We start from the raw sequence: 27,809 nt of genomic DNA on the forward strand, positions 1-27,809 counted from the left end.
TAGATAGCTATGTACTAGTTTCTCTTGGCAAGTTTTACTAAAGAAAAAAAACCATTAAGTACTTATTAAGAGTTTGCTTTGCTAGGCTCTGTGCTAGACACTAACGATACAAATACCATAAATGAAATAATCCCTTCCCTTCCAAGTGGAGAGATAGTTTTATCAGGAGAAATAGACTTCTCCTTTCACTCTCCACAGAAACTATTCCAAACTTTCTTTCCTCCACAAAAGCTTCTCTACACCTTCTCCTATAACCTTTCTTATAACTGAGGACCTTGATTCTTGTTTTATAAAGTTGAGTATTCTATGTGAGTTCTTCTTCCATTTTCTTCATCTCTATACTTTCCTCTTCTTCCCTTGTCTCTGATTAAAAAACCAGGTAGCCTTCTGGCCAAGGGTAACCCCTCCATCTATTAATCTGATCCCCTTCTGTCTTCTCCAGGAAATAGCCCCACTGAACCATCTCTTCTCTCTAATCTTTAATCTCTTCCTATCTATTGGTTCTTTGCCTGTTGAGCTCAAATATGCCTAAGATCTTTCCTTTAAAAGACTTTTCACTAAATTCTACTATCCCTCCTGTACCTCTTCTCCCCTTGTGAAAACTTTCTATACATAGAGTTGCCTCCACTTAGTCTTCTTTCCTTCAAAACCCTCTGAAATCTAATTTCTGACCTCATTATTGAACTACCAAATCTGTTTGTCTTTTTCTCATTTCTTCATCTTTTTTTAATCTATTTCTTTTTGACACTGTTGACCACCCTTAGTGGGTTTTCTTGATCCTGTTCTGGTTCTCCTGTATTTCACTACTTCTCTCTGTCTCCTCATCCATATCATGTCCCCTAATTATGGGTTTTTCCTAAAGTTTGGATCTACACCTTCTTTTCTCTTTCAGGAATTCTTAACTTAGAGTCTATAAACAACTTTTTTTTTTTTTTTAGGGCAAATGGGATTAAGTGGCTTGCCCAAGGCCACACAGCTAGGTAATTTATTAAGTGTCTGAGACCAGATTTGAACTCAGGTACTCCTGACTCCAGGGCTGGTGCTCTATCCACTGCGCCACCTAGCCGCCCCTAAACTTGGTTTTCAACAATATTTTTAACTATACTTCAATATGATCATTTCATTATAATTCCTTTTCATTGTAATCCATAAATGTAAAATAAATTTGTTTTATTCATTTAAAGATTCATAACACACATAAAATTTTAATAGTCTTTCTTTGTCAGAAGAAGAGAAGGGGAAGGGAATATTGTGTAGTGCCTAATAATATGCCAGGAACTATATATTTCATTTGTTCTCTCCAACAATTCTGCAAAGTAGGATCCCTTTTAAGTTGAGAAAATTTAGGCAGAGAGAGGCAGGAAAAAAGAGAGAGAGAGAGCTAAAGACAAGTTTTTCAGACTACATTAAAAAGGCAGATATAGAAGGAAGATTAATAAAGGAAAGAATGACTAGAGGGGGAGGAGAAAAAGCAATTGTCAAGGGTATAGAAAGCACAGTCAGAATTTGTGGTGAAAACTTAATTCCTATCCAAATTTCTTTAAATCTAATTATTTTTCAATGAGTAAGCATGTATTTTTCAGATTTTTTTTTTCTTGGTTCTCTCAATCCCCCCTCATCCAAACGAACAATAAAAGAAGGAAAGGAAAAAAACCCTGTACATAGTGAAGCAAAGCCATTCTTTCATTGACCATTTCCAAAAATGTATCTCTGCATTTTAAGTTCATCACTTCTGTCAAGAGTGTTAGCATGCTTCAGCATCTTTGAAATTCTGGTTTGTTATTACATTGATAAAACTCTGAAGTTTTTTTTATTAATAATATTTTTATTATGTAAATTGCCTTTTTCTGCTCATCACTTATCAGTTGATATAGATCTTTTTTTTTCTGAGTTTCTCTGAATTGTGCATTTTGTCATTTATGGGTCAGTAATATTCCCTCACATTTATATATCATAATTTAGTTATCCATTTCTTAGTAGATGGATATCCTCTTAATTTCCAGGTGTATAGTTTTGCATGTATGGGCTTTTTGGTCATTTTAGGGGTATAAAAGTCCAATAATGAATAACGCCAGATTAAAGGATGTGCACAGGTTAATGGCTCCTAGGGTATAGTTCCAAATTCCTTTCTAGACTGACTGGTCTAATAATTTATAATTAACCCAACAGTTAATTAATGTGCCTATTTTTCCTGAAGCCCCTCTAAATTTGTCATTTTCTTTTTGTCATCTTTACCAGTCTTGATAGGTAGGAGAAAGTACCTTAGGGTGGATTTAAATCTTTTTAATAGGGGCGGCTAGGTGGCATAGTGGATAAAGCATCGGCCTTGGAGTCAGGAGTACCGGGGTTCAAATCCGTTCTCAGACACTTAATAATTACCTAGCTGTGTAGCCTTGGGCAAGCCACTTAACCCCATTTGCTTTGCAAAAACCTTAAAAAAAAAAACCTTTTTAATAATGATTTTGAGCATTTCTATAGTACTATAGATGTTTAGATTTCTTATTTTGAAAACTGTCTATTCATATTCTTTAACTATCATTTGGGGAATGACTTTTGTTCCTATAAATTGAATCAGGTCCGTTTGAATGTGAGACCTTTATCAGAGAAACTGATTTTTCCAAGTTACCTGTTTTTCTTCTAATTTTAGCTGATTTGGTTTTGTTTGTGCAAAAACTTTTAAATTTTATGTAATCTGGGGTGGCTAGGTGGCGCAGTAGATAGAGCCCTGGAGTCAGGAGTACCTGAGTTCAAATCCGACCTCAGATACTTAATAATTACCACTTAACCCCATTGGCTTGCAAAAAACCTTAAAATTAATTAATTTTATGCAATCAAAATTGTTCATTTTATCTTCTTTGATCCTTTCTGTCTCTTATTTGGTCATGAACCAGAGATCCAAAATGACATTTTGTGAGATCTTGATTTCTACCTAATTTCTGCCAGCTTACTTTCCAGTATTCCCAGCAGTTTTTGTAAATAGTGAGTCTTTATCCCAGTAACTAGGTTTCTAGAGTCCATTGAACACAAGAATTCTGTGCTCATTTACTTTTGTATGTTTCTCCATTGAATACATTTTGAAAAACCAACAAAATATGAATTCTCACATGAGTCTTACCTGAAAATATATATCTATTTCTACATTTGAAACTTATTATTTTGGCCAGGAAATGTGGTTTGTTTTCATTCCTTCTTTTTTTTTTGCAAGGCAAATGGGCTTGCCCAAGGCCACACAGCTAGGTAATTATTAAGTGTCTGAGACTGGATTTGAACCCAGGTACTCCTGACTCCAGGGCCGGTGCTTTATCCACTGTGCCAACTAGCCGCCCCTATTGTTTGCATTCCTTTAAACACATGATTTTTCATTTCCTTGATCAGTTTTCTATAATATTATTGTATAAATTGTTTTCTTAGTTCTTCTCACTTTGTTCTGCATCAGTTCATAAATCAGTTCATAAAGGTCTTCTGACTTTCCTCTGAATTGTCCATTTCATCATTTCTTATGGCACAGTGATACCCCATTACATTCATATACCACAATTGTTTAACTTTTCTATTGTTAGAAAATACTCTCCTGCTCCAGTTTCCAACTTTGTGCCTCCCGTGAAAAAAAAGATACTATAAATATTTATTCCCATATGGATACTTTTTCCTCTTTTTTCCCTTTCTTTGAGATACAAACCAGGTGATGTTATAGTTATTATGTTTAAAATGATATAATTTATTTAGACATTTCTGGGAATACATTGTATAATAGAGGTAATGTTCAAACTACTTCATTTGGAATAGTAGAACTTCATTTAATTTCTAATTCTTGAGTGTGTGTGTGTGTGTGTGTGTGTGTGTGTGTGTATATTATATATGTATACAATGAGGGAATTAGATTAGATGATCCCTAAGACCCTCTCTAGCTCTTTTAAGAGCATATGAATCCTTAGAATTTCTGCCCCTCTTCCCCTATAAAGAATTTTTCTGAAGAAGGGAAAAAACAACTTAAAAATCACAATAGAAAAAGGACCAGTTTAGGCCTAATACATTGTCACTGGAAAACTTGAGTTGAATAGTTGGAATTCTAATGAGTATATGGGGTTTGTTATTTGAATGACTCAAAAGATCTCATTAATGCAATTATTTTCTTTTTTTGACACATATTGTATCTAATGTACATCTGTTATCCTATTCGATGTTGCCTGGGTTGTCCCATAGAGCTTCCATAGAGAATACATCCAACATGGGAGAGGCCTTCCTTTAGATCTTTTGATGTTTTGTGGATTTCAGTGTAATTCTTGGGCTGTCCAGCCCTTCTCTCTAACTCTCCCCACCTGAATGTCACACCTCCTTTTTAAAGCTTTCATTTTCTAATATCCTTCACACCATTTTTTCCCACTAGAAATATGTGGCAGCAGACTTATATCTGCTGTACTTCTCTTCATCACCCTTTGAGTCACAAACCACTCTGATTCTTCAGGATGCTACTCCAAGATTTGCAACCATACAGCATCACCAGGAGAACATTTGTAGGGTTTTTTTTTGGGGGGGGGTTGTTTTTTGCAGGGCAGTGGGATTAAGTAACTTGCTCAAGATCACACAACTAGGTAATTATTAAGTGTCTAAGGCAGGATTTGAACTCAGGTCCACCTGACTCCAGGGCTGATGCTCTATCTACTGTAGGTTTTTTATTTTATTTTATTTTAAGTTTTTGCTAGGCAATGGGGTTAAGTGGCTTGCCCAGGGCCACACAGCTAGGTCATTATTAAGTGTCTGAGACCAGATTTGAACCCAGGTACTCCTGACTCCAGAGCCGGTGCTTTATCCACTGCGCCACCTAGCCACCCCTACTGTAGGTTTTTTAAAAGAAAGATTTCAAAATATTAAATTATCTAGTTTTGGCAAAATCTGAAATGATATATATTAGTAATTATATATTACCAATAAAATGCCAATAAAATTTTTATTTACTTTAAAATTTTTCTTTTTTTTTCTTCTTAGATTGAACTCCATACAAGAGGAAAGATGAGACTTTCACAATATTTCTGAGTGAAAAGAATGGGTCCAGATGTACCTTTGCTGAATGATTACAAGCAGGACTTCTTTCTGAAGCGCTTTCCACAAACAATTCTTGGAGGTCCTCGATTTAAATTAGGCTATTGCGCCCCTCCTTACATATATATTAATCAAATAATTCTTTTTCTGATGCCATGGGTTTTGGGAGGAATAGGAACACTCTTATACCAATTAGACATTCTGAAAGACTATTATTCTGCAGCACTTTCAGGTGGATTAATGCTTTTTGTTGCATTTGTCATCCAAATGACAAGTTTATATGCAAAGAAGAAATCAGTGACTATAGAACGAATTCTGAATCCAGATACCTTGACAGATGAAGATGAATATGAATCTTCAGGTTGTGCAGATGCTGAAACAATCAAATTTATAATTCCAGGAAAGAAATATATGGTTAACACGATTTTCCATTCTGTACTTGCTGGAGTCATTTGTGGACTTGGAACATGGTACCTGCTTCCCAACAGAATAACCTTATTATATGGTAATATAGGAGGCACTGTTCTGATATTTATCTTTGGATGGGTGACTCTATGCATAGCAGAATATTCATTAATTGTAAATACAGCCACTGAGACTGCTGCTTTTCAAACACTTGACACTTATGAATTTACTGCTCTCATGAGACCTCTTTATATTATATTCTTTATTGCCGTGGATCTTGCACACAGGTAAAAATTTTATAAATTCCTTTATTCCTTTACCTGCTTTAGGCAGTTAGTATAAATTGTAAAGTAACTTTCCTAAAGGGAAAATAATTTTAATGATAATTCAAATACTTTTATATGACCATAAAATTAGATTTTAGAATAATGTTTTAAAAGTATAAAAATCAGTCTTCCACAGAGTAATTTGCTAGAATTAAAGTAGTTAACCAGGTAATCATGGAAGAAAGAGGGAAAAACTCTTTTATCAATTAAATTATTGATTCAAATTCTATACTCACTTCAAAGAGGTGGTTGAAATCTTTAAGAGATAAGATGATGTCATTTTAAAATAAAATGATGAATTATTTTTGTGGGAATTGTTTATTTTTATTTTTCAGATGAGTTTGTTTTTTTTTTTAAATCTGTCTTGGGGCAGCTAGGTGGCTAGGTGGCGCAGTGGATAAAACACCGGCCCTGGAGTCAGGAGTACCTGGGTTCAAATCCGGTCTCAGGCACTTAGTAATTACCTAGCTGTGTGGCCTTAGGCAAGCCACTTAATCCCATTTGCCTTGCAAAAACCTAAAAAAAAAAAAATCTGTCTCCTAATACATCCCTTTGCTCCCATTGAGCAGATTTAAAAATAAAATCCCTTAAATACTGCTGCATGGGACTTAAATTTTTTCATTGTATTGATCAGGGTTTTCTGAAGTCTTTCAGCATTTTCTCAATGTTGTGAACATTGTATTGTTCTAATTCTGCTCATTTTCTCTATATCAGTTTTTAAAAGTCTTATTAGTTTCCTCTGAATTTGTCAATTTCTTCATTTCTCGTGGCACAGTTCCCCAATAGGAAGTCACCCCAGTAGTTTCCAATTTTTTGTCTCCCATGAAGAAAGCTATTATAAATATTTGTGTCCATAGAGATTATTTTTTTCTTTCTTGCATTTCCAGTATAGGCCTAATAATGGCATAATTGGCTCAGATGGTTTGCAGAGTTTGGTAATTTCCTCACTTTAGTTCTAAATTGCTTTCCAGAATGGCTGGACATAATGACACCTTCAGCAACAGTGCACCATGATTTTCTGTATGTCCTCCAGCCTTTGTCATTTTCCTTTTTTTTTTGTTATCTTTACCAATTGGAGTAAAAAGTGCTTTGCATTTCTCTTGATTATTAGTAATTTTAAGCCTATTTTATGTGAATTTCTTTGAAACTGCCTGTTCATATCCTTTCCTTTTATATCTTTTGTAGAATATAGTTTTTAGTCTCATAAATTTGAATTAGTTCCCTATATATCTTGGAAATAGACCTTTATCATAGAAACATATTAAAAAGATTTGTTTCCTGGTACTATATTTCCTTTCAAATTTTTGCTATATCAGAATTTTTGGTGCAAAATCTTTCAAATTTTAAATAATCTAAATTATCCATCTCATCTTGTGTGATCCTCTCCAATTAGTTTTTATGTTTTAAAAAAATTTTGTGCATAGTATTTACATAAATTTCATTTTTAAATAGATGAGATTTAAAATTGAAAATGTAGCTACTCTAACTCTCTGTACTAACACTAATTCATAAAAGAACCAGACATGAATCTTTTGATGAAATTAGCTGTAACACAGGAAAAATGGACTTTATTCCCTATAATATGTATGGATAATTTCTTAAATTATACTTATTTTTGCATGTTCTCCCCTTATTTCTCTGTTTCTATAGATTACAGCTTTCTGTTCTCCAGGTTAGTATCCAGATAGAATTATAAAAAACACATATATTTTTAGTCAATAAAAACCAATTCCTAGTATCTTTCAATTTTTAACATAGTCATTCTAATTATACATTTATGAACAAGACTGCCTATAGTATTTATATATATGTGTACACACGCACACACACACACACACATACATACACACATATAAATAGAGCTTTAGTGCCAGGACAAAAACATGTGTTATTGATGACTTTAGAAAAAAATCATGTTTTTATGTTAGTCTCCTTTTTAGTGGTATGATTTACAAAGTTAGAGTAATCAGAGAGATTGTACTATGGAGAAATGGAATTTCAATATATAGCTTTATAAGTGCCTCCTTAACAAATAAAGGGTTTTTCCTTTCTTTTTTAAAGTTTTTTCAAAATCATAATTTACAGAATAGTTTTTTTTCTTCCACTATAACCCATACCCTGTTTTAATGATAATTACAAACCTGATGACATAGATCCTGATTTTCATTTGGAAGGTCACTTTCCTGGATAACACCCAACAGAGATTTAGTGAAGGGAAAGTATAAATATTGCATGGTTACTATTCTTTATGCCTTTGTATTTTATTTATTCTTGAACTAACATTAAAATAAATGGACTTTGCTAAAAATCTGACTAGTTTTAATAGAAAAGGTGCATTTTATTAAAATAATTTTTTAAAAACTGCTGAAAAATTACTATATTTCTTTAAAAAAATTAAAAGAAAGTCATAAACACCCTCATAAACATCAATGTCAGTAGAAAGTAAAAATTTGCCTAAAGTTGCTCATTTTTTGCTTAGTTAATTAGGGAGAATTAAGGGACATTAACATAAAAATGATGTTTATGAGGATAGTTATCAGTCAAGATTCAAATATAGACATAAGTTGTTGTCTTCAGATGAATGTTGTTTTCTGAGGCAGATGATCGATCACGAAATGAAACATTTTATCTCTTAACATTACATTATAGGATTTCTGAAAAGCTAACAGATAGTATCCCATCTCTTTTTAAGATATGAATAAGTGATTGCTTTATTTTTAATAATACTTTGCCTGTAGTCTTATTTAATCATCATAAACAAGTACTGTATATTCATCATATATAATTTTTTATCATCTTAAGTTGTTTAAAGAATACCAAAACATAAATCTGTTCATTTTTCATTAGTATGTGAATATTCTATATGTGAATTTTTTTCTGAAGTGTACCAGTTAAGTGGTTTGCTTATATTCATCAAGTTTTACAAAGTCTTTTTTTTTATAGTAATATAAAATAGATAATACATGTTCTTTACCCTTTTTTACAGATGAAGTAACTGAGCCCCCAATTGGCTTAACCAAGAACTAACAGCCAGTAAGTGGCTGAGCCCAGTCTCCTTATTCCAGGTCTAATATTCTTTCCACTTCACATGACTTGATTTGATTGTTTTTCCACAAAGTTAACAGATTTTTTCCCTTTGTAAAACACTATCAGGAATATTTTCTTGAGTAAATAAAAAGAAATATAAGTATTTTTCCAAATTAAAAAAAGGAAAGGATGACATTATAAATACAAATTACAAAACAACTGAATTTCTCTCTGCAGTAGACTCCCTGCTTCCACACGTAAAGATTATCTTTCTATACCATCATTGAGTATTTTTTCCTTTTGATCTTAATAAAAACAAATTATAATGCCTTGATTTGAGTTAATGTATGTGCATCCATGTAATTTTTTTAAGTAGAATGGCTTTGAATAAGATAATGTGAGACTTTTTTTTTCTTCTACACAATTAAGGTCTTAACATTGACTTGTTTTTGATTATGTGATTTCTTTTTATGGCTAAAAGCATGCTTTCTTCTAAGAACTAAATGAAATTGATTTTAAAAGTTAGCACCAGTTACTGTACCTATATAATCTATACCAAATTGCTTTCCTTTTTGAGAAGGGAAGGGTGGAAGAGAGAAAATTTGATCTCAAAATTGTAAAAAGAAATATTAAAAATTTTTGTTTACCTTTAAAAAATTGAACACCTCCCAAAAACTTAAACATTACACTTATAGAAACTATTGATAAAGAACTTAGCATTTTTCTGTTACCCCTAAATTCATCTTTCTTTTGCTTAAAAGGAAATTTTCTATTCCCTGCAGGCTGGTGCGCTCTCTCTCACGCGCACGTGCTCGCTCTCTCTCTCTCTCTCTCTCTCTCTCTCTCTCACACACACACACACACACACACACACACACACACACACACACAAACACACACCTGCCCTGCTTTTTATGCATTTTCTTCTGATATATTACTGTGTAGTATAATTAAGGTGTTATCTGAATTTTTATTTTCTTGATTTTATTCATTTGAATTCAAAGTGTTCAAAACTTTGCTCATGATTTTCTTTATTTGTTAGAAAACTAGAGCTAGAGGATCTCTTGCACAGGTTATCTTTGCCTTTGAATTGAACTCAGTTAATTGACTTTAAGGTTTTCATTCATGAATAATTCATGTTGGGACTGGTTATCCTTCTTAAATATTTGAACTGGGCTGTATGTGTAGATTTGGGAAACTGTCTACAATTATTTTGTGTAGGTTTCTTTTTCTGCAAAAAGCCTTCATTATACACCATGGTATAGGAAAAAGATCATTGGAAGATTGGAAGTCAGAATCTGAGTTCTAATTCTAGCTCTGCTGTTTACTGGTTCTATGATCTGTATTAGCTCGTAAATTCCTTGAGTTCAAGGAACTGTCCTTTGCCTCCTTTTGTATCCCAGTTCTTAGCATAGTGCCAGGCACTTAGTGGTCCTTAAAAATTGTTTATTGGATGGATAATTAACTTATGAAAATCAGCTAACCTCACCAAAGAGGGTCCTCTTCTATTAAACGAGAGGGTTAGAATAGATAATTCCTACTCAATTCAACTCAATATTTATCATGTGCTAACTACTTCCCAGGTACTGCACTGGAGATACAAAGATAAATTAAAACTATTCCTACTTTCAAAGAACTTAGATTCTACTGTAATACCATGTAATAACTTACTGTTGTATAATTTTGATTTTCTTTCTTCTAGGTTTACAATTAATTTACCAGCTCTAGAGCAAGTCAATCAGATTTTGCACATCTTATTTGTATTTTTGCCTTTTATGTGGGCACTGGGGACTCTGCCCCCGCCTGATGCACTTTTTTTGTGGGGAATGGAGCAGGTTTTGGAGTTTGGCCTTGGAGGTTCACCTATGTCAAGCCATCTAAGGTAAATTGGGGGGGGGGGAGTGAATTTTATGAATGCCTTTTGCTTTTATATTACATTTGTTTCCAAATAAACGCAAACCTTCCCTTGTAACAATGGTTACAGAATTTTTTTTTCTTTTCTTTACAGGTTAATAGTAATGTTTCTTGTTTCTGCTGGAACATCTATAGCATCCTATTTCATTCCTAGCACTGTTGGTGTGGTACTTTTCATGAGTGGATTTGGATTCTTACTAAGTCTTAACCTAAGTGTGATTGGTCATTCTATGCTTGAAGGCATAATCAGACAGAGAGCTTCAACCAAATCTAAGATTCTACATAATAATTCAAAAAAACAACTTGGATGGCAGGAATGCCTTTTTTATTTCATTTTACTAGTTTTAGCACTAATTGAAGGTAGCCTTTTGCATTTCTTTGCTGGTTTTTCAGCCTTTTCCAAAACCAGCCCCCAAACTATTATTAGTTATATCTTGATGGTTCTATTTATAGTAACATGGCTGCTTAGGGAAATTCAGAGTGTCTATGTGTTTGGAATTTTCCGAAATCCTTTCTTTCCAAAGGATACAAGAACTGTGACCCTCTTCTTGGAAAAGCAAACGAGACTTGTAAAAGTTGGTGTTGTCAGACGAATATTGCTAACTCTAGGTAGGAAAACCAATTCAACAAAATACTACTAAATTTCTGAATTTTATATTATGTTCCTAAGTTAAAATAAATGTTTTACTCTTATATTTTCTCAGTCAGTTATTTGAATTATGTAATTATCTCAATTTACCAAATTAAATTATGATAGAAGGCTTTACCCATGGCAGAATTTAATTTTTGTTCATTATTATTTCAGTGTCACCTTTTGCTATGATCGCGTTTCTTTCACTTGACAGTTCTTTACAAGTACTGCACTCTGTCTCTGTTTGCATTGGATTCACAAGAGCCTTTAGAATGGTAGGTTTTGTGTGCTTTTAAACTATTTTTACTTTTGCCATATTGAAGAAATGTTTGGCTTCTCTAAATATGTATAACCAATGAAGTCAAGGGGAATTTAATTTTGCTTAGAATTAAAAATTATTAATTTAATTAATTAAAAATTTAAAATACATCAAAAATTGACAATATATTTACTACAGGTATGGCAGAATACAGAAAATGCATTATTGGAAATGGTAGTTGTATCATTGATGCAGTTACTTGTATTCAATAAAGACTTGTGGTGGAACAGAAGCCTGGACACAGGAATCAGACTTTTATTGGTAAATTTGATTTTTAATAACTTAATGCATGCCTCTTTTTTTAAAAAATTTGTCTCAGCTTGGAACTAGACATTCTGTCATTTGACCAATCCTGTCTTTGGTTAGACTTGGGTCCTTTACTTTAATATTGGAAGGTTAAAAAAGATTCAAAAATTATAAACTTTAAAATATTAAACTAGTGTGATATCACTGTACTAAACAAAAATGAAGTATTGGGAAATATTAAAAAGTAGGAATTTATTTATAAATTTAAAAAAGAAAAACTACTTTCCAGTATATTTTTCAGATTCTGGTAAGCCTCTTTCTACTAATATTTTCCACCCCATTCAAAATATCAATTTGAGGTCTTTATGATATTCATTGATCACTTACAATAGGATTGTTATGTATTTAGGTTGGCAAGAATTTTCTTTTGCAAAATCTTTGGAAACATCTGGGTTATCATAGGCTAGAAGCTGTAAGGTATTTGATTATCCTTCAATACAAGAGCAAAAGATGATATATTTACCTTCATGCAGAGTAAATAGACATTTCTACATAGAAGGTCATTTAGGGGTAGAGAGAATTGTCTGATTTGAGAACATCATATTAGCTTTGGAGGCAAGTTGCTTAGTAAAATTGCATTCTTACTGCAAAATTCTTTGAAAAATCAGAAACATTTTCCAGAAAGAAGTATTAAAAATTATTAAGGGGAAAGAAATACAAAAGTAATAAATTCTGTTTATTGAGCTGCATGATAGTAGTGCTGAACTTGTGTGTGTGTATGTGTGTGTGTGTGTGTGTGTGTGTATGTATATATATATATTTTTTTTTCATATACATATGTATTTTTAACACAAGTAAAGAGTTTTTTTAGCCTTCAGTTTTTAACAACACTGATGTGAGCTTTTAAGTTAGAAGAAAAAGAAAAGTTGTGGGGAGAGCTACGATGGGAAGGAGTAGGAAATGACTTGTCTTTTGGCCATCATGTGGATTCTTTTGAGTGAGAGTTGGAGTAGAGATGGTCATCTTTCAACCCTTCTATGTGCCAGGCAATCTTAAAGGTGGTAGGATTCAGTGACAAAAATGAAAGCGTGCCTGCACATAAGGAGCTTCTATTTCATTGGGTAGACAATATGTATGTATGTGTGTAAATAAATCCCTTCAAAGTATATGCAGAGTAGATTTATTTGTTGGGAAAGCTCTCACAGCTTATGGTAAAGGGTGACTCAAGAAAGTCTTCACATAGAAGTTGGCATCACAGCATAAATTTGAAGAAAACAGGAATCTACAAGAAGAAAGTGAAGTGGGAATGGATTCCAGGCATGAGGAGAAAATCAGGGCAAAAATATAAAAAGATGGGAGATGTACATAAAAATGAGAAGACCAGTTTGTCTGGACCAAGGAGTAACTAAAGTGGAGCAAAGTGTAATTGGCCTGAAAAAGTAGTTTGGGGCCAGGTGGAAAGTACTTTAAAAGCTAGAAAGAAGAATTTATATTTAGAGGCATTTTCAGTTTATTGAATAAAGACATCGGGCACTTGTGTGAACATATATTAGAGAGAGAAAAGTGCTAGATAAAGGAAGACCAAGAAGGATCTATTAAAATAGTTGAGGCTAGAAGTAATGAAGACCTGTATTAGAGCAGGGGCTGTATAAATAGAAATTTAGGGACAGATAAGAGTAATTTTGTAATGATAGAAATGACAAGATTTGATAACTGACTCAGTGTGCTGCAGGAGTGAGGAGACAAGAAAAAAGTGACAAGATTGCAAAAATGTAACCTCAACAGAAGAAGGTATATTTGGAGAGAAATATAATAAGGAAGTTGCTCTTGATGAATTTATTTAACCCATTTGAACTGCATCCTTTTTATTAAAAGAACTTTCAGATGTGATTGCTAATAATGAAAATTGCTGTAGGGATCACAAGATTGGAGAAGGAAAAGTACCAACTTTCACAAAAGGGAATAGGACAGTCTTTAAATTATAGGCCTTCAAGTTTGACTTTGATTCCTGAAAGAAAAAATTAGCCTTTAATGGTTAGCCAGCATTCTAAGAAGGACAGAGATGTTTACAAAGAGTCAGCGTGACTTCATCAAAGATTAAGCAAGACTAGTTAAATTTGGCAGCTAGGAGGTGCACTGAATAGAGCATGGACCCAGGAATCATAAGTACCTGAGTTAAAATCCAGCTTCACACACTTAATAATTGCCTAGCTGTGTGACCTTGCACAAGTCACTTAACCCCATTGCCTTGCAAAAACCAAAAGAAAGGAAGGAAAAGGAAAAGGACTAGCTGAATTTTCTATCCATATCACAGTGCATACATAATGGTATTTGTTATATAGTGGTACATAGTAAATTTTAATAAAAGTTCATTCATTGCAAAAAAATTGTGCTAAAATTGGTAGGATTACTAAATTTATAGTTAAGGAGAAAAAAAAAAAAAATATATATATATATATATATATATATATATATATATATAGTTTACCTAGGTTTTCTACAATGAATTAACTTTTATTAAGCTAACTTATATGTCATTCACTGTCCCAAGTACTAATGGAGGTAAGAATAGAAAAGCAAAATAATATTTGGGAAAGACAATACATAAAAAGTTTTTTGCCTCATGCTTTTCTTGAGAAGATGAAGAGATGTGGGATATATATATGTATGTAAAATGCAATTGTTTGTGTTCAAGACTGGTCAGATGGCTAGATTTATAGTCATTAATGTTTCAGTGTTCCAGTGGAAGATCCCAGGGATCTTTGATTTGACTTGTTCTTTTTAACATTTAGCAGTTACTTAGATAAAGTCATAGAGAGCATGCTCATAAAATTTGTAAAAACCAAATCTAGGAAGGATTACTAATATTGGATGACAGTCTGGATCCAAAAGAATCTTGCCAAGCTAGAGCATTAGACTGAATCTAATAAGAGGAAATTCAGTACGGACAAATGAAATAGACTTGGGTAAAAAAAAAAAAAGAATCAATCTCTTGAGTGCAAAATGGAGGTATTAAAAAATAACCATTCAGGGCAGCTAGGTGGTGCAGTGGATAGAGCACTGACCCTGGAATCAGGAGCACCTGAGTTCAGATCCGGCCTCAGACACTTAATGATTGCCTAGCTGTGTGGCCTTGGGCAAGCCCCTTAACTCCATTTACTTGAAAAAAAACTAAAAAAAAAGTTTTAAAAAAATAACCATTCTATAGAAGGTCCAAGCATTATAGTGGACAGCAAACTAAATATGAGCAAACAGTGGAATGGGCAGCCAAAATAGCTAATTGAGAAACTGATCATTTTTTGTTTCTTCTTTACTTATAATTGTTCTCTCAATTTTGTTTTTTTGTCTTGTTATAGCCAGCATTTCTAGTACCATGTCAAAAAGAAATGGTGACAAGTAGGCATCCTTATTTCACCCCCAAGTTTATTGGAAAGGATTCTCATTTTTCTCCATTGCAAATAAGAGTGATTTTAGATATAGACTACTTATTTTTTTAAAAGATACGTCTGTTCTACTGCAATTTTTATGTAATAGTGTTTTTTAAATAGAAATAAGTACTATATTTGGTTGAAAGCATGTAAAATCACTTTTTTTCTGTTTTGATTCTTTCTGGTTTATGCTTGTTATTTTATTTGTCAAAAACCTTATCTGTGTCATAAAAGTAATTTTATGGAATATTTTCTTTGGCTGTTTTTCCAATTTATATAATGAAATTAACTTCTTTGAATGTTTGATGGATTCATAAGTGAATCCATCTGATCCTGGAAACTTTTTACTTGGAATTTATTTATAATTTGTTCTATTTCTTCCTCTGAGATTGAATTGCTTTAAATTCTAGTCTATTCAGTTGAGTATTTTATATTTTTTAATATTCATTTATTTCATTTCATTTGTTGGTTTTGTTCAGATATATACTTAAGTATAGTTTCTATTAATATCCTTTATTCTTCAATTGTTATGAACTCTCCTTTCTCATTTTTGATACTGTAATTGGGCTTTCCTCATTCTATTTTTAAAATAATTATTGCTTTCTCTATTTTATTTCTTTGATGTTCCCCCCTCCCCTAAGAATAGCTCCTAATTTTATGATTTTCAATAGTGGCTTTTAAATTCTTTAATTTTCAAGTCTTTTTTGGTACTTAAGTTTTTTAAAATTTGTTCATTTCTTAGCATTTTTAATTGCATTCTCAATTCATTTATCTGCTTTTCATTTTCTTGTTAATAAAAGAGTATTTAGGAATGCAAAATTTCCCCAAAATATTACTTTGGCTAATCCCAGAAATTTTGGAATATTGCCATTATTTAAATTATTTAGTCTTTAGTTGATTTTTATTATTTTTATTGACCTTTTAGTTAATATAATTTCATCACAATTTAATCGTTAAATTAGTATATAACATTTTTGCTTTTCTACATTTGTGAGGTCTTTATATTTTTAAGACTTGATCAGTTTTTGTAATGGTGCCATTTGCAGTTTATATATCCATAGATAGATAGATAGATAGATAAATCATTATACATACATATATACATACTTCTTTCTATTTCTGATTAATAATATCTAGAAGTCTTATCTTACCTAATTTTGCTAAAATTCTCAGGTCACTAAATTCTTTCCTATTTATTTTTTAGTTAGATTTATCAAGAGTTGATAGAGGTAAATTGAGTTTACCCAATATTGTAGTTCTGTTCTCTATTTCTCCTTGTAATTCATTTAGTTATTACTTTGCCATTAGGTGTTTATATGAATTTCTCATCTCTGTTTTATAATTGTCATTTTTTGCATTTGCCTTGTCTTAAATGATAATTGTTACCCCTTTTTTTATATTGAGTTGAGTCAAAATAGATTTTGCTCTGACCCTTTATTTTAACTTTTTGTTACTCATTATGTTTTAAGGATGTTGGATTTTACTTCCTAACCCATTCTATTAACTTTTTCTGTTTTATAGGTAAATTCATCCTATATCACTTGGAATTGTTAATTATTTTTTCTTTTTATCTCTATATACCTCACTATTTATTTCAAGTTATTGCCTTTTTTTAATCCTTTTTTTTCATCTTCTCTAAACTTAAGGTTTTGCTTATGATTAATCCTTTCTTGTATTTTTGTTGTTGTTTCTGGCTCTTCACAACCCCATTTGGAGTTTTCTTGGGAAAAATACAGATGAGGAAACTGAGGCAAACAGAGTTAAGTGATTTGTCCAGAGAGATGAGCTTTTATCTCTGTCACATTCCTGTAGAAGGAGCCTCACTCATATTCCCTTTTCTCTTCTTCCTGTTTCTTATCTTTTGAATTGAAAGTATGCTTTTACTGAACTCTTTGTATATTTGTATGTGTTCTGCCCTTTGACTAGTTTAGATGAAAATGATGTTCAAATGATACCTGGCTCCCTTCACTCCTTCAATATGTGCATATAATTATGCTTTTTTAACCTAATTCTGTATCTTAACAAGTTATCCTATCTTTTCTCCATTTTCCCCTAATGTATCCTTCCCTTTCTCACTCTTCCCCAGCACCCACACCCACTTTGCTCTATTCTACATCTTCAAAACCTAACAAAAGGATTTATGGGCATTTTGTTATTCTGCCTTATGGGTTATTTCTATGGCTCACCTTGTGACATTGAAATTCTAAAACAATCCTCCTTTAGTATTTCCTTTCTCCTACAGAATATAAACAGTTTCTATTTCTGATTGTGGACTTGCGGTTACTTTTTGTTTTTTTCATGACTTATTTATATTAAATTCCTTTTCAGCTCTTATTTTCTCATCGGGAATATTTGAAAAACTACTATTTCACTGAAAGTACTTTCTTATAGGATTATATTAATTTTTGTTAGGTATGTTATTTGTGCTTGTAACTTTTGTCTTTTTCCTTTTGTAATATCTCATTCTATGTTTTTTGTTCCTTTAAAGTGATAGCTGTTCCTTATTGTACTATCTTATTGTGCTGCTTCTTAGATATTTCAATTATTTTTTGATTGGTACATGGCAAGCAAATAGAGTGTTGGCCCTGAAGTACTAGTGTGACTTTGGGCATAAGGGGAAAATCAGGGCAAAAACACTTAACCCTGATTGCCTTATATCCAGGGCTATCTCCAGTTAGCCTGATTCATATCTGATAATTGGACCCAGATGGCTCTGGAGAAGAAAGTGAGGTTCCCCCCCCTCACTCAGATTCAATACATGTGCATATCTTGACATCACTCCTCTTCTTTGAGAACAGAGGACAAACATCATCATGATTTTGTCATTTCCTTGATTATTTAAATTCTTTCCTTCTGTTTCTAATATATTTTTCTTTTCATCTGGAAGTTCTAGACCAGTGAATTCTTCCTATTTTTACCTTGCCTTCTTTTTCTAATATGTCTGGGCAATTATCTTTCATGATTTCTTGAAATGGGCTATCTAGTTTACTTCTTTTTGTGATACATTTCACATAATCCTGTGATTCTTAGTTAACTCTCCTTGACATAATTTTCCTTTGATCTAATTTCTGATTGTTTTTGATGAGAAATCTTATATTTTCCTCTGCTTTCTTATTCTTTTGACTTTGTTTAAAAATGCTTATTATCTCCTAGGGTCATTAATTTCCTCGGTCCATTTTGAGTTTTAGAGATTTTGATACTAAGGGAAAGTTTTAAATCTCTTTTGTTAAGCTGTTAATACTTTTTCCCAGCTCTTTTTTCATTTCACATCTCTCATTTCCTTTTTAACATCTTTTTTTTTTAAGCTTGTGCATCTATTCTGTAAATAATTCTATTTGTTCTTATGGGCAAACTTTTTTCCTTTGAGATTTTGATTAAAGTTTTTTATGTTATTTTCCCCTCCCAGTTTTATTCCTTGACATGCCTGGCATCATAAAAGTCCTTTATTATTTTTATTGCTGAGGCCTCTCAAGACTTAAGTTCTAGATCTCTCCTAATCTCAGTAATAAATCAAGGACCTTTATCCAATTAACCTTTCTTCATCATGAACACTAAAGTTCACCTCTCCTATTATCTGACGTAGTTGAAAAAATTCTTTCGGGGCAGCTGAGTGGTGCAGTGGATAGAGCACAGACCCTGGAGTCAGGAGGACCTGAGTTCAAATCCAGCCTCAGACACTTAATAATTACCTAGCTGTGTAACATTGTACAACTTACTCATTCCCACTGCCTTACAAAAAGAAAGAAAGAAAAAATTCTTTGAGAAAGGAGAGAGGCCTTTTTTTAAAAATTGGCAGTTAAATCCCAGAATGTCCTCTACTGGTGGAAGAGAATTAATTGAGATCTTATGTCTGAAGAGGTGAGGGGGAGAAATTAAGATCCTTTTCTTAAGCATTTTTTCTTTTTCTTTTTTTTTAATCAGTTGAATACCTGGGCAGAGGTTTGTTTGTGTTCCTTGGGTATAATTTTTTGGTTTTAGAGTCTTAGCAGCAAAGTCTGTCTTTCATTTTAGTCCTTTAGTGAATTTCTTCCTGCTAAGGCAGTTGAGACTTTTAGAAAAATTTTCCCACATGAATTTTTTACCAGAAGTCAGTCTAAGCCTTTCCTTAAGATGATTTGGATGTAGCCTTGGGCAAGCTATTTAACCCCATTGCCTTGCAAAAAATCTTAAAAAAAAATGATTTGGATGACATTTGCTACTAAGAGGTTAAATAATTTAGTAACCTGATTATTTGTTTAATGGTGTAATAGAGCTAAGTTATATTGTTTCCCTCTATTTTAACAATCTTTCAGACTTGTAGGATATAAAAATAAATCCTCATAAATCATCAGCATTTCAATATAATACCAATAAAATCAACAGGAAGAAAAAAATGAGAAAATCCATTTAAAATTTTTAAAGAATACCAGAAATACTTGGGGGGGGGTCTATTTTTCTCACATAAGTGGTATATAAATATAACATAAATAACTGTTTATAGAAAGAGATCTAAACAACTGAAAAAATATTAATTACTTATGGGTAAGGTGAGCCAATATAACAAAAATGATAAAACTGCTTAATTCAATTTATATATATTCAGTGCCATTCCAGTCATACTACTAAAGGATTATTTAATAGAACTAGAAAAATAATAAATTCAGATAAAAACGGTCAAGGATCTCAAGAGAAATAATAAAAATACATAGGAATACCCCTTGTCATCCTCACTGTCCCTTATTTTCAGTCTCTGTTTGCTAACTCATTCTTACTTCCTACAAATATTCCCATGTCTCCCTCATTCTAGAGAAACTCTTACTTGATCTTTTCATCCCTATTAATGATCATCCTTTAACTCTTCTGCCTTAAACTCCTTGAAATGGCCATGCACAATAGATCTCTCCATTTTCTTCCTTCTTGTTCTCTTCTTCACTCCTATGACTTCTAACCTTATCATTTCACTAGAACTATTCCAAAGTTATCAGTGATCTCTTAGTTGTCAGATCCAATGTTCTTTTCTTAAGTCTTCATTCTCTGCAGCCTTTGATACTGTTCATCACCACCACACCCACACTTTGGAGGTCATCAGAAAGAAGACACATGCATTGAGGAAGACCAGGAAAGGCTTCTTTCAGAAGGTAGGATTTTAACAGATTCCAAGGAAGCCAGGAGGCAGCAGGGGATAGATTACCTGGGAAAATCCCAAGAGTTGGATAGTAGATGTTTAAGGAGAATAAAATGTACAGAGATTGCAGAAGTAAGAGGGAACAAGTTGGCTTTAAAAGTGAAACAAAGGATTGAATTTGATCCCAGTAAGGTACCACTGGAGTTGATTAAATAAGAGACGACAAGGTCAGATCTGTCCTTTAATAAGATCACTTTGACAGTTGAATGGAGGATGGACTGGAGTGATGGGAGACATGAGTCAGGCTATTGCAATACAATGCTATGAAGTGAAAAGGGCCTGTGCCAGGTGATGGCAGTGTCACCAGAAAGAAGAGGGCATGTGAATGCTTACAGGAAAGTAGATTTGATTTGATTTGATTACCAACTGGGTGGGAGGGGTACAGTAAAAGGAATCAAGGATGGTGCTGGGAACCTGGCAAACAACTAGGAAGATGGTGGTACCCTAAACATAAGGAAATGAAGAAAGAAGAAGGTTTAAAGGAAAAGTTCTACAATAATCCTCTGCCCTAATCAGACCTTTTTAGATTATCCTATTAAGTTATCAGAACACATTTAAGAAAAGACATGTACAAACTAGGGAGCTACTACAGAACCTTAATTTTATATTGTGTTGTGTGGAAGGGCAATATCAGTATGCATGTTGAAGTCCCTGAGTGTGAAACTAGAAGAAGAAAAAGAAAGAGTTCAAGCTAGGTACTAAACTCATTGAGGCAAGAGAATGTTCTGTAGTTTGAATGTTAAATTTGGATAGTAGGAACTTCAGAGGAAAAAAGGATGATGATGGAAGAAGGAGAAACTGGAAAGAAGTAGCAAAGTGAAGGCTAGAATTTGGAAGGAATGAGAAAGGAAGTCTAAAAGGAAAGGAAATAAGTTTAACTGGCATTCAGTGGAAGGGTGGTAATCAGTGATAAAGGTAATGGGACAATTAACAGGGTAAAATTGAGGTAGATAGGCATGAAGAAGTCATGAATCTAGAATGGGGAATGGGATTTGTATATATCCAGCCAGGAGTTCAGAATCACTGGATTGTGATAAGTATAAGGGAATAGGAGTATACCAACCATTGAGAAAATCTTGGGAACATAACAGTAGTTAGAAGTCTGTTGAGAGGGGCGGCTAGGTGGCGCAGTGGATAGAGCACTGGCCCTGGAGTCAGGAGTACCTGAGTTCAAATCTGGCCTTAGACACTTAGTAATTACCTAGCTGTGTGGCCTTGGGCAAGCCACTTAATCCTATTTGCCTTGCAAAAACCTTAAAAATAAAAGTCTGTTGAGGGACTCTGAGGTTATATTGTCCTAAGTACTCCCTTAAGTTTTACCATCTTGTTAGGTGGTGGTGGTGAATTATATTCCATGTATTCCATGAAATTTTAGTGTATTCCATTCTACATTCCTCTTAGCAGTAAGGATGGGGTTGAGGAGGTAAGAGTAACTTGCATGTCCTGGAAAGGGTCCCAAGGGCACAAGTTGGAAGAAATCTTTTTCACCAGAAGATGGCCCAGAGCTGGATATAGATCAGGTCTCAAATCTACTCCACCTCATCTCCCCTTATCACAAGCCCCTGTGGAGAAAGAGAGGAACTCTCCTCAATCCTACCCTACCATAGACCCCTATGGAGAAGTTCTATCTTTTTTTCTCCCTTGAGCTCTCTCCTTTAACCCTAAAAGCCTTCCCAGATTACTGAGAAAGTCTATTTACCTTTCTTGCATTTTAAATGTTTACTTTGAATGTGAACTGCAGGCTTTTTTTATGTATTGGAAAAGGTAGTTGTAATGAGAAGCTAAAGAGAAGTGTGAGCAATCTCACTCTGAAGTATTTTGCCAGATTCTGTCTAGGAGCCTGGAACTTAAAAAGATAGAACTATATGGGGACAGCTAGGTGGTGCAATGGATAGAGCACCAGCCCTAGAGTCAGGAGGACCTGAGTTTAAATCTGGTCTTAGTCACATAATAATTACCTAGCTGTGTGACCTTGGGCAATTCACTTAACCTCACTGCCTTGCAAAAAAAAAAGATAGAACTATAAATCTTTTGAAAGAACTTCCCATAGCAGAAAATGACCTTTTCTACCAGGAAAGCCATGTAGGCAAAGAGTTAGTAGAAAAGTGGGACAATGAAGAGTAATGAAACAATCCTACTCCCCATAACTCTCCACCTAGAGGCAGTTTTAGGCTTGATAAAATAAAATCATAGCAAAACCATCCCCAAATGGGATATGTTGCCTTGGAAAATAGTGGATTCTAATTGCTAGTCTTCAAACAATGACTGAGTGACCAGTTGACAAAATATTTTTCCAGTCTCCTAGATTTATAGACTTAGAATTATCTTTGACTCCTTACTCTGTCACAACATATATACCAAATGTTCATATTTTGACCTCAACATCTTTCAGATCTGACTCTTTCTATTTGTACTGATACTACCTTACATGTGACCTCACCATCTGTTGCCTAGTTTATCCCAATAGTTATCTAATTGGTCTCCAAACTTCATCTTGCCCTAACTCATTGTCTTCCACACTGCTGCCAAAGTGATTTGGCAGGTTTTTTTTGTAGTGTTTTTGTTGTTGTTGTTGTTGTTATTGTTTTGCAAGCAATGGGGTTAAGTGGCTTGCCCAAGGCCATACAGCTAGGTAATTATTAAGTTTCTGAGGCCAGATTTGAACTCAGGTACTCCTGACTCCAGGGCTGGTGCTCTATCCACTACACCACCTAGCTGCCCCGATTTGGCAGTTCTTAAACAGTTCTGACCACATCCCTCTTCTCAGTAAATGGCCCCTTCTTCTAGGGCCAAGTATAAGTAGCTAACTTTTAAAGCCTGGACCAGTACCCTTCTTCAGCTTCTTCCTGTCTCATCCAAAGTACTTCAGCCTCCATTTCCATACCCTTACACTGGATATCCCCCATAGCTAAAATGCACTCTTTCCTTATCCCCTGCTTCCTGACTCAGTTCAAGCACCCATGAAATGTTTCCTGATCTTCTCCATTGCTAGCACTCTCTCTTAGACTCTCTAGAATTTAATTAATTAGTACTTATTTGTGTTTATTGTCCTTATATTTATTCTGTATATACTTCTATATGTACTTACTGTCTCCTATATTAGAATTAAGCCCTTTGAAAACACTGGTGGTTTCATTCATTGTTTTTCCTGTACCCAGCTCCTAGTACATAATAGGTGCCAAATAAATACTTGATTGGTATGTTGTCCAGAATATTCTTGTTCATGTCTGAATTGGGCCAGATGTTTTCTGAGGTCTCTTCCAATTCTGAGATTCTATGAAATAGAAATATTTATCTTATTATTATATTTGCAGGTTGGCATTATTCGTGATCGACTGCTGCAGCTTATCACCAAATTGCAGTTTGTGGTAGCTGTGCTCTTGACATCATGGACAGAGAAAAAACAGCGTCGAAAGTCTACTACCACTTTAATTACACTCAATATAGTCTTCTTCCCAGTTGTAATGTTCTTCATATTTCTTTCTACACTACTTTCTTCTCCTTTGCTTCCCCTCTTCACCCTTCCCGTGTTTCTGGTTGGGTTTCCAAGACCAGTTCAGAGTTGGCCTGGACCAGTAGGTATCACAGCATGCATATGTCCAGATACAGTGTACTATGAGCAAATGGTTCCAAGTCTGAGTGCTGCTCTTGGATCTGCAATGGCAGCTGGGAGTTTAGGTAAGTAACTAAAGTGTATTTGAAATGTTTTCATCCCTAAACTTTAATATAGAGAACGTTCTGGTGAGGTTATCATTCTCAAGAAAAAAACTTGAGCCTTTTGATTTCACCAACATATAAAAAAATTAAATTTTATAAAATATGAGAGACTAGAAGCAAAAACTAAATTTACTTTTCCTTATTGAAATGAATAAAATTATTAGTATTCAGAATCTTTAATTTTTTACTAAGAGAAAAGCTGAGAGTTGATAAATTTAAAAAGTTCATATTAGTGATTGAAAATGAGTTGTGAACTCAGTCATAGTTCAGGGTTCTGTCTTATAATCAAAGCATTAGTATTTTTGGATTTCTATTAATTTGAGGCAATGATAGAGAAACTCAAGTACACAGGATGAATTCGATTTTTAAAGTTAATCATCATGCTTTTGAAGTTTTAGTCAGTCGATAAACATTTATTATTATAAAGTACCCACTTAGCATTGTATGTTAAGTGCTGGGTATATCAAAAGCAAAAGATAATTCCCTACCCTCAAAAAACTCACAGTCTAATGGGAGATACAAGATGCAGACAAATATGAGCAAACAAGCTACATACAGGACAAAAAGGAAATAATCAGCAGAGGCAAAGTGTGAGACTTAAGTACTAGAATTTGTAAAAGTTTTTTGGTAGAGGATGAGGTTTTATTTGGAATTTGAAGGATACTAGAAAATTGAGAAAGGAGAGCATTCCAGGCATGGGAGATAGCCAGAGAAATTGCCACGAGCCTATAAATGGAGGTTTTCATTCATGGAGTAACAAAAGGCCAGTGTCACTAGATTGAAGACTATGTAGCAGGGAATAAGGGGTAAGAAGAATGGAAAGATAGGAAGGCACTAGATTATAGAAAGTTTTGAATGCCAACAGATTGCTTTGTATTTAATCCTAGAGGTGATAGGGAACTACTGGAGTTTTATTGAATCTGGTAGGTGTCATGGACTTACTTGCACTTTAGGAAAACCATAAGTTTGGAAGCTAAAAAGAGGATGGATTCAAGTGAGGAGAGAAGAGGTAGGCAGAGCTACTACGTGGCTATTGTCCAGACATTTGATGATGAGACCTTTACCACAGTAGTGTCAGTGGGGAGGAGAAAAGGCAGTGTTTTCCAAGAGATAGTGGAAAGGTAAATTGACAAGGATTAGCAATAGTGTGTATACTCAGGAGGAGAGGGTGGGGTGAGAAATGGTAGGGAATCCTTAGTAACTCCTAGGATGAAAGCCTGAGGGACTGAAAGGGGAGAGGTTGGAGGAAAGATGACAAGCTAGTTTTAGGACATGAGTTTAAAATGTCAATGGCACTTCCATTTCAAGATGTCTAAAAGGCAATTGGTGATGTGAGACTGGAAGTCTGAAGAGGGATTGGAGTAAGATAAGTAGATTTAAGAATCTTAAGCACAGAGATGGGAATTAAATCCATGGAAACTGAGATCACCAATTGAAGTAGTATTAAGGGAGAAGAGGGTCCAGGGATCCTGCAACATTTAGGGATAGAGTGAGTGTCCTGGATGAGGATCCAGCAAAGAAGGTAGGAATAGTTAGATTGGTAGGATAATATTTGTTCTTCATTTTTTTTTTGTTCTTCATTTTTGAAGAAGACCACAACATCAGGAGACCAAAACATCAGGGAGGTGATGCCATGACAAGCACATGAATTGGATTTGATGAGGTGCTGTGCTAAGTCACCAGCCTCACTTTCTACTCCAGTCATCTGGGTCCAGCAGCTAGCTATGAATCAGGACAATTGTAGATGAGTCTGGATTCCCGGCAATCAGGATTAAGTGATTTGCCCAAGGGCACCCAGCTAGCAAGAGTCAGGTGTCTGAGACTAGATTCAAACTCCTTTACCAAGGAGATTGGTAGGAAGAGAACCAAGAGAATGTAGTGTCCTGAAAACCTAGGGATTTAAAAACCTAAAAGAGGGTGATCCACAATGTCAAAGGCTGCAGAGAGATGAAAGAATGAGGAATGAGAAAAGGCCATTGAATTTGATAATGAAGATCATTAGTACTTTAGAAGAATCAGTTTTGGTAGAATGACAAGATCAGAAGCTAGGTTGTAAGGGTTTTGTTAAAAAAAGAGAGGAAGAAGAAATATCTGTTGAAGCTAGCCCTCCCAAGAAGTTAGGCATAAAGGGCAGAAGAGATAGAAGATGAGAAAAGGGGGTGAGGGGAGAGGATAATTGTCAGGGTTTCTTCAGGATCGGGGAAACAGGCATGTTTGTAGGCAGTACAGAATGAACCATTAGATGGGAAAATTAGAAATCAGTGGATAAAAGGGATATTCTATTGGAGGAGTCAGGATGGAATGGGATGACTTGTGAGGTAGTGGTGAAGGATATAGTGACAGAAAGCAGATGAAGAAGAAGGGGGGAAGGGAACTCTTGGCAGATTTTAATTTTTTTTCTGTAAAATATGAGGCAAGGATCTCAACTGAATGTGGTGAAGGGGGAGCCAAGGAAAATTTGAGAAAAGGTTTGGAAGAGCTCTGTGGAGAGTAGGATAAAGTGAGTTGACAAGACAGCTGAGGAGGGATTGCCTAGCAGGAAAATTATATAACAGAGTGTAGTGGACCCAGTCACAATAGTCACATGATTTTTCTCTACTTTTGTAATGAGTGGTAGGAGTGATCCAAGGCTGAAGTTTGTCAGGGCATTCAGTGAAATGAGACTAGAGTCATGTGGACAGGATAGAGTTAAATTGGTTTAAAAAAAGATCAAAATGGAGAAAAGAAAGATTGTCAAGTATAGTATAGTTGGCCTGGAAGAAAACTCAGTGGTTCAGGGATTAGAGGTCACAAGGATGAAGAGTAGAGTTTATTAAGGCCAGGCAGAGGAAGTAGTAAAAAGCCTCTGAGGTGAGGAAGAAAGTAGAAGAAACTAATAGCCTTGATTATTTTTCTATAATTGATTGTTGACCTTGAAGTCAGGAAGATCTGAGTTCAAGTCTTATGTCAGTCACAAATGTGAGTATATATGTCATTTAACTCCTTTGAGCCTCTATTTACTTATCTGCACCTCACAAGATTGTCATGAAGATAAATTGAGATTGTAGATAAATGTTTTACAAACCTCAAAATACTATGTAAATATAAGGTTTTGTTATTGTTTCCATTTTTAATGGTAAAGTAAAAGAACCTGAGATTTTGACATAGTGAGAAGTCTAAAAAGTTTGTTTTATTCCACCAACATGGTGATTTCATCAACCTACCAGGTTGTTAGAGAAAAATAATGCTAAAGAAACAAAATTTTTCCTTTAGGTAATTTGTCCTTTGCCCTCACTATTTCTATCTCCTCTCCAAATAAGTATACTCTTAAAAATAATGCTTTCAGGAAGAAAATGGAATATTTAGTGGAAATAAACTTACTCTCTTGAATAATAAATATGACCTCATTTCAACTTTTCCACTTTGTACTATTTAAACAATAACTTGTTCGAGATCATTTGTAATCTAGTAGCAGATATGCAGTGTCATATGGTATTTAAATGCTGACAGCTAATTTTCTGACAAGTTGATTTTTGTCATTGAAAGAGTAAATGGTCTTTACCCTGGTGAAACAGTTACTTGTAATTTTTCTTATTATGTTGTTGTGAAAGGA

The 27,809-nt window shown here is 34.0% G+C and overlaps 2 protein-coding genes across 2 annotated transcripts in view; both read left to right on the plus strand.

Annotated features, from left to right (window-relative positions):
- The window catches only part of PCNX4 (pecanex 4), a 49,395-nt gene that overhangs the window by 4,622 nt on the left and 16,964 nt on the right, over nt 1–27,809 (plus strand). Inside the window, 6 exon segments of the mRNA XM_074235935.1 lie at nt 4,987–5,732; nt 10,501–10,680; nt 10,807–11,321; nt 11,518–11,618; nt 11,801–11,923; nt 23,815–24,178. Coding sequence (XP_074092036.1) covers nt 5,044–5,732; nt 10,501–10,680; nt 10,807–11,321; nt 11,518–11,618; nt 11,801–11,923; nt 23,815–24,178 — 1,972 coding nt within the window. The 5' untranslated portion in view covers nt 4,987–5,043.
- Nucleotides 11,845–27,809, plus strand: part of LOC141522466 (pecanex-like protein 4) — a 165,986-nt gene continuing 150,021 nt past the window's right edge. The window contains exon 1 of the mRNA XM_074235936.1: nt 11,845–11,923. The gene's annotated coding sequence lies outside the window, so the exon portion shown is untranslated. The remainder of the gene's footprint in view (nt 11,924–27,809) is intronic.

The sequence above is a fragment of the Macrotis lagotis genome, chromosome 4 (genome assembly GCF_037893015.1).
Source record: "Macrotis lagotis isolate mMagLag1 chromosome 4, bilby.v1.9.chrom.fasta, whole genome shotgun sequence".
In the NCBI taxonomy this organism is placed as follows: domain Eukaryota; kingdom Metazoa; phylum Chordata; class Mammalia; order Peramelemorphia; family Peramelidae; genus Macrotis; species Macrotis lagotis.